Source organism: Microtus ochrogaster, chromosome 8 (assembly GCF_000317375.1).
Source record: "Microtus ochrogaster isolate Prairie Vole_2 chromosome 8, MicOch1.0, whole genome shotgun sequence".
Taxonomy (NCBI): domain Eukaryota; kingdom Metazoa; phylum Chordata; class Mammalia; order Rodentia; family Cricetidae; genus Microtus; species Microtus ochrogaster.
Genome location: NC_022015.1, coordinates 543,108 through 549,942, shown reverse-complemented (window position 1 = coordinate 549,942; position 6,835 = coordinate 543,108). Strand labels below are relative to the sequence as shown.

Here is a 6,835-nt window from a genome sequence, read left to right as displayed (position 1 = left end):
TGTGTGCACTGCGCCACCATTTGTGTGAAAGGGTGAAAGAGAGCTGGGGATGAAATGGGCTGAGGCATGGGGAGTTTTGACCCACTCCCCATAGAAGTGACAACACTGAAACTGGAATTCAGTTGTACAATTCAGAGAAGATGTACACTGTAAATGGACAGCATTGGTTGTGTTTTATGAGGCTGGGTTTGAGTTAACTGGGAGGCAAAGAAGTGATGTTTATTAAACCATGAGTATATACTTTTTAAAGACCACTAAAGTTGTAAATCAACTCATGTGGTTAAGGGATGTAATTTTCCTCATCTTGCTACATAAGGAAACAGACATATCCTGCTTCTACATCAAAAGCAACTAGACATCTCAGCTGTTTCATTTCTCCTACCACATTTTTTTCATAAAATTCCCAAAACTACATTGAGATACTATCTTCAAAAAGAAAGTTCTAGAGCATATGGAGTTGAATCTGAGAATGTGAAATAGTGTTTCCTCCTGGTGCCTGTGGCCTCTGAGTCAGATCCATTGAAAGTTGCAGGGGGGGGCAGTTAGGTGGCCAGCAGCTGTCTAACTAGGGTTTCTATTGCTGTGAAGAGACACCATGACCATGGCAGCTCTTATAAAGGAAAACATTTAATTGACATGGTGGCTTGGAGCTTCAGAGGTCCAGCCCACTATCATCGTGGCGGGACACGGCAGCATGCAGGCAGATGAGGTGCTGGAGAAGGAGTTGAGAGTACTGTATCTTGATGGCAGTAGGAAGTGGACTCAGCGTCCACTGAGCGAAGCTTGAGCAAAAGAGACCTCAATGCCCGCCCCCAAAGTGAAACACTTTCTCCACAAGACCACACCTACTCCCCAAGGCCACACACTCTCTTTGGGGGGGGGGGATTTTCTTTCAAACAACCACAGCAGGTAAAGGCTCTTCCGGCCAGATATGATGACCCAGGTTTGATCTGTGGAACTCACATGGTGGAGGGAGGGAACTGATTTCTACAAGTTGTCCTCTGGCCTCCACACATGTGCCATGGCACACGTTCACACAACACATGCAATCAATTACTTCATCAAACAATCAACAAATAAATAATGTAAATTTAAAAAAAAATCACAAAATTGGGAGACTGAAGAATGGAAGCATTCAACCAGACACGAATGTCCATGTTGTAGTGGACACATTGGAAGGTATTTTCTTAACTACTCAGTATCCATGTAGGAATGTCCAATGGGATGAGGGCTGCATTTGGCTTCACCTTTGGCTAGTATTTGTGTGTAAATTTAGTTAAATTTTATGAATTGAAGATCCAGAAGGATTCCATTCTCAGCAAAGCACGTGGTCTCCGGCCAGTGTCAGAGCGGTGTTTGTGCCCTGCTAAAGGTGTGAGTTTTCAGCAAGGTGCAGGAACTCCTGTAGCAAATTGGAAAGATTTTTTAATCTTCTGGTTTGGAAAGAATTCAGTGGTGGCAACTTGCATATTTGGAGAAGAGTAGAGGAAACGACCTTTTCCAATTCAAACTTCACACGATTTTTCCAAGGTACGGGACACTCTTAGAGCGTTCTCTGCTCAAGAGCCGCTCCTATAGAGTCAGACACGAGGGACATTCTGCTCCTATAGAGTCAGACACGAGGGACATTCTGAGGAGGCCTTCTGCAGGGCTGCCTGCAATCGACACCTCCCACACACCTCTTTCTTAAAATGCAGGTACCAGAGTGTAGCTGTCTGGAAGTTTTGCTGCAGCCCTAGGAACTTGTATTCATCAGACAAATGTATAAGTAGACATTTTCATAACCTAAAGGCAGGAAGATCAAGGAACCCCTGAGCAATTGTCTAGAGCGTGTGTGATCTTCCCCTCTTTGAAAGCAGTGCTCTGCTATCACACTGTTGCACGTGTGCCCTTTCCCGTGTCATTCTGCGCAGTGGAAGCTTGATCTGGCCTGTTTTGTAGGTCTCCGGGGACAGGCCCTGCTCTTTACAACTCTCGGCTCACCTTCACTTAATTAATACGATCTCTCTTTAAATGAGCCTAAGGTCAGAGTGAGCCCCGTGTCCCCGGGACTGCAGGATCCAGGCTGCTGCGTCCTGTCCTGCGGAGTGGGACGACCTGAGAGCACAGGTCACCTCTGACCGGTGCTTTCCTGCTGTAGCCCCATGCAGTACTCTCGGCCACCCCCTCAATTCATTCCTACCAACACCCCTTGAAGTGAGCATTCAAATGTTGTTTTACCCCTTTGACCAGTGAGAAGTTGAGACTCGCAGAAACCTACAAAGCTGCCTGCTTGACTAGTAAAAGAAGCCTATCCCTGGGAAAAATGCAGGAAAGGGGTTGATGGTGTGAGGGCAGGCTGAGAGCAGCAACTTTGTACCCCTGTTACGAAGAATAACCACGCTGTACATGTGAGCAAGTCTGAAGAAAGGGAACGGGACAGAGCCTTGGTGGCCAGGTGGACATTCTCCTTTAGTAAATTTCCTATGTCAGAGCGATAAGCAACCCTTTGGTTTCATTATAATCTCTAAATGCCTTGGTTTTCTTGAAGGAGGTAAAAGAGCCTTTGGGGCACGTAGTTGTAACTTTACAGACTGATGAGTGTTGCCCACGCTCTGGAGCATGTCGCGGCCTCACAGTCTCCTGGGACGCTGTTGTCTCCCACTCCCTTCCCTTACTGTACATACTTTTTTACATCTGAGTATTAATCTCGGCCTTTTCTTTCATTCATAGCCCACCACTGCTGCCAAGAAACTAGATGTAGATGATGCTGACACGAGCTACTCAAACTCAACATCCAGCAAACTACTTTCTGCCGAACTCAAAGCAGAACCCGAGAAGAGCTCCGGGACTGTGAACCAGGCAGTGGCGGCTAAGGGCACCATGAAAACCTCTTCCTTTTTGCGAGGCAAGAAGAAGCTCTAGGGTTCTGCCCAATGCTGCTCAATGCAAGACCAGACCGCTCCTCCAGTACTGAAGGGAGGGGATAGGAGGGGACAGTGGACAGCAGGGTACTGAGCTTTTAGCCTTTGGCTCTGCTTAGCCCTGCATGGGTTACACCAGTTTAAAATTGAAGCTAGTTACTAAAGCATCATAGCCGCACGGGGCACTGAAGGACAGCGTGGGTGTGCGTGGGGCAGGCTGCAGCTCTCGCCAGCTCCAGGGTTCCAGGGTTAAGGGACAAGTGCTCTCAGTGCAAGGTTGGGGCCATACTTGCTCAGTTCTACTCAAATTCTTATATTTAGGCACAATTATTTATAAGGGAAAAAAGAGGCCAGATACAGTGATGGAGGTTCTAATGATTATGAGCACTCAGCACTAGGAGACGTCATTAGATGATTACTAATAAAATGGTCATGGCCACAGGCGCTGTGGCAGAAGCGATGCAGTCCCTCGAGTGTCCTTGTGGTTCTAGTTGCTATAGATGGCTTAAGACAAGTTACTTTAAACATAGAAAAGTAGGATATTTTGTAACTGCTTGCATTGGCTTGCTGCTATTCTCCCATCATACTGATTAAATCAACAAGCCCCGATGTCTTCATGCATGTCATTTTAAGTTAAGGAGAGGCAACTTTAGCAAGTCCTCTGAATGCTTCCCAGACAGCTAATGCTGGCCTGTTGTCTCTTGAGACTGGACAGGAAACATGTCATGAGCTGGTAACGGAGGCTCTCTACCTCTGGGGTTAACAACTCTGCAACTGCAGGGTAAACAGGGTAAGCAGATGCTTCTCTCAGCTCCCCCCCCCAAAAAAAAGAGTTAAAAAGCAACTTGAATTTGTTTCATCTTTATAAAGTAATAACCCAGCTTTATCCCGTATTCTACAGGATTGTCCGTTTGTCCCCAAAAGAACCACACCTATAAACTGACTCAGAAGCAAAAGAGGGGCGTGCACCTCCTGTTACAAGTTCACAAAGTCCCACCGTGGTCAGTCAGGCCAGAGATCACATTGCCATGTCACCCTTCATCTTAGTTCCTTTCAATTGCTGTGGAAAGATACCATTGCCAAGACAGCGTATGGCAGGAAGTGGGTTTGAAGCCTGTAGTTTCAGAGGGTTAGAGCCCATGATACCGAGCAAAGGCAGGGCAGCGGGAACAGTGGAGAGCTGCATCTTGATCTACAAGCAGAAGGCAGAGAAAGAGACACTGGGAAAGGCACGAGACTTTTGAAACATCAAAGCCTGCCCCCAGTGACCAAGTCCTCCAACAAGGTCATGCCTCCTAACCCTTGTCAATCAGTTCCACCAGCGGGGACTGTGGGGCTGTTCTCCTTCAAACCAGCACACGGCAGCACTCTGCCTGTATTTTCTTAGTGCTTGCACAGCTCCCGTGAGGAAACCACCATTCAAACACACCCCATGGAAACTGGGTTTTATTTAAAATTGAAGTTGATGGCTAGGGAAATGACTCCTTCAACAAGGTGCTTGTTACACAAGCGTGGAGACCTGAGCTCAGATTCGCTATTCCCACCTTCAAAACAAAACAAAACAAGCACAGGTACACTAACCTGTCATGCCAGTGCTGAAGAGATGAGAAGCAGGAGGGCTCCGGGCTCGCTGGCCAGCCAGCCTAGCCAGCGTGGGGAGAAGAGGCCACTGTGGGGCCTTGTCTGGTAGAGGTCTCTGGGCTCGCTGGCCAGCCAGCCTAGCCAGCGTGGGGAGAAGAGGCCACTATGGGGCCTTGTCTGGTAGAGGTCTAGCAGGATGGCTCAGTTGATAAAGGTGCTGCCGCCCAAATTGATAACCTGATTTCAACATTCCACATGGCAGAAGTCTGTCCTCTGATTCCCTCACCAGTGTGTCATTGTATGCCCCTCCACATATTCACACACATACACACACTAGATTAACTAATTTCAAAAGCGAAACTGTAACCCTGGCATGGTGGTGCATTTGGGAGGCAGAGGCAGGCGAATCTCTGTGAATTTGGTCCAGTCTGGTCTACATAGTGAGTTCTAGGATAGCCAGGGTTTTACGGAGAGACCCCATCTCAAACAAACAAACAAAGACAGAAAAATAAAATAAAAACAAAACCAACAAACAAAATGAAGTGGAGAACAATTGAAAAGGACACCCAATGTCAACCTTGACTCAGCTTCTTCAAGCACTTTGCTTTCGCCATTGTATTTGCAGTCCTACAGGAGCCCATACACCATCTCCTGAGCTTGCAGTATCGGGTTTGGTGAGGTAGCCTTTGAGCAACAGGCCTTGTCCACCCTGAAGGACCCTGGCTTCACAGCTCAGGGGATGGCTCTTCCTGGGGAATTCTCTAGAAGTAGAGAGCACGTCCCCCTGATGGGATGAGCCAGGAACCTGGGGGTATCTGGAGGGCCAGCTGTCAGTTGGTCTCCCTGTGGAAAAGAGCAAATTTGATTCTGCCCAGTGTGTTCGTATCTTTTCCCATCACACAGCGGGCAAGGCTGGTGGTCTCCTTCCTGTCGTAACAAACATTCTGTCAGCCCCCTAACAGCAGAAGCTAGCCTATCAAACACCTCCGTCTGACTCACGTGGAACATGGAGATAGAGTGTAGTGCATTCTTTTGAGAGAGTGTCTGCTTTGTATTTATTTATGCATGTGCATGGAAGCCATGTAGACCATCTGCCTTCTTGATTTCCAGTGATGGGCCTGTTGCACATCTGGGCTCCATGGCCTTTCTGTCTGCATTTGCCTCCGCGATTGTGGACAAGCAGTTCCTTCCTGTCCTACAGGGTTCCTGTAACCAGTAGGCCACCTCTCAGGATCAACATCAACCTCTTGGACACCTCCTGGGCACTGTGGCATGGAGAACTAAATTTGGCTGTCACCTGGAGGGGCACCCTCGGCCTAGGGACAGTACAGAATGTGTGTGATTTCCCAGAGAGCAGATACCGACCATCGCTCCCCCTTGAATGGCATCTTGGGGCCGAGATGAGCAGAGAGGAGTGCAGGCCTGGAGCTGGGGGCCCACGCAGCCCATAGAGGAAGCTGCTGTCAGAGAAGGGGCTTAGGAAAGAGGGACACGGGAGAGTGGGTCGTCTATGAAACCAGACGCCAGCGTGTGACCCTGTCAAGCCGGGAAGCAGAAGTCAGAGGTTGGAACACTGCTCAAGGACAGTGTGTCCTCTGGGCCAGGTGACATCAGATGAGCCCCCTCCTCAGCCTGTTCACAAGTAAAACCAGACAGGCCAAAGAGACAAAGAGCAGGCAAATAGAAACTGAGAGAAACTGGGTTTTAAGAGCTAGTCACAAAATGGGCCTTGGTTTCTTATTGGAAATGTTGGGAGGGGGCAGCGTATTAAAAAAAAAAGCACTATGTGCTTATCATAGAAATACTTTGTTTAAATAATTCTATTTGACTCTTAAAATGTAAGTTCCAGGTTGGACAGACCAAAGCCAGTCAGTCTTGAAAATGAAGCTTTTTAAATTCCGGCCCTGCTGCTGGAACAGACAATAAAGGCTTTGTTCAAACAGGTATTCCCAGCAGGAAGCCTGGCTTTGAAATTGGCCAGAGCAGTTGTCTTATAAAGGCTGCACTTGGCTGGAGGCCAAGGAGCTGTGGCCTCTGGGAAATGACCCTGGGCTGGTGGTGTGGTTTGAATAGGAAATATCCCACAAGTGACAAGTGTTTGAACCTTCCGGCCCTTGGCTGCCAGTGCTGTTTGTTGTAGCATCTTTAGGTTGTGAAGCCTTGCTGCAGGAAGTGGGTCACTCAGGGCAGGTCTCCTGTTCGACCGCAGAGGCAGGCTGTCAAGTCAGTCTCCCTTCCCTGCCACGTGCCGTCCCTTGCTCAGGTGATTTGTCTTTTCTTGAGCTATACGCCAGAAGCCAGAACAAGCCTCCTCTTTTCTTCTTATCAGGCATTTTGTCAGAGAAGAAGGA

General features: G+C 48.2%; 1 protein-coding gene across 3 annotated transcripts in view; it reads left to right on the top strand.

Annotated features, from left to right (window-relative positions):
* Stk33 (serine/threonine kinase 33) overlaps nt 1-3,500 on the top strand; it is a 174,632-nt gene extending 171,132 nt beyond the window's left edge. For all 3 annotated transcript variants that reach the window (XM_026781111.1, XM_026781109.1, XM_026781110.1), the window contains one exon: nt 2,713-3,500. In XM_026781111.1, the coding sequence (XP_026636912.1) occupies nt 2,713-2,904 (192 nt within the window). In that variant the 3' untranslated portion in view covers nt 2,905-3,500. The remainder of the gene's footprint in view (nt 1-2,712) is intronic.
* Nucleotides 3,501-6,835: the final 3,335 nt, after the last annotated feature.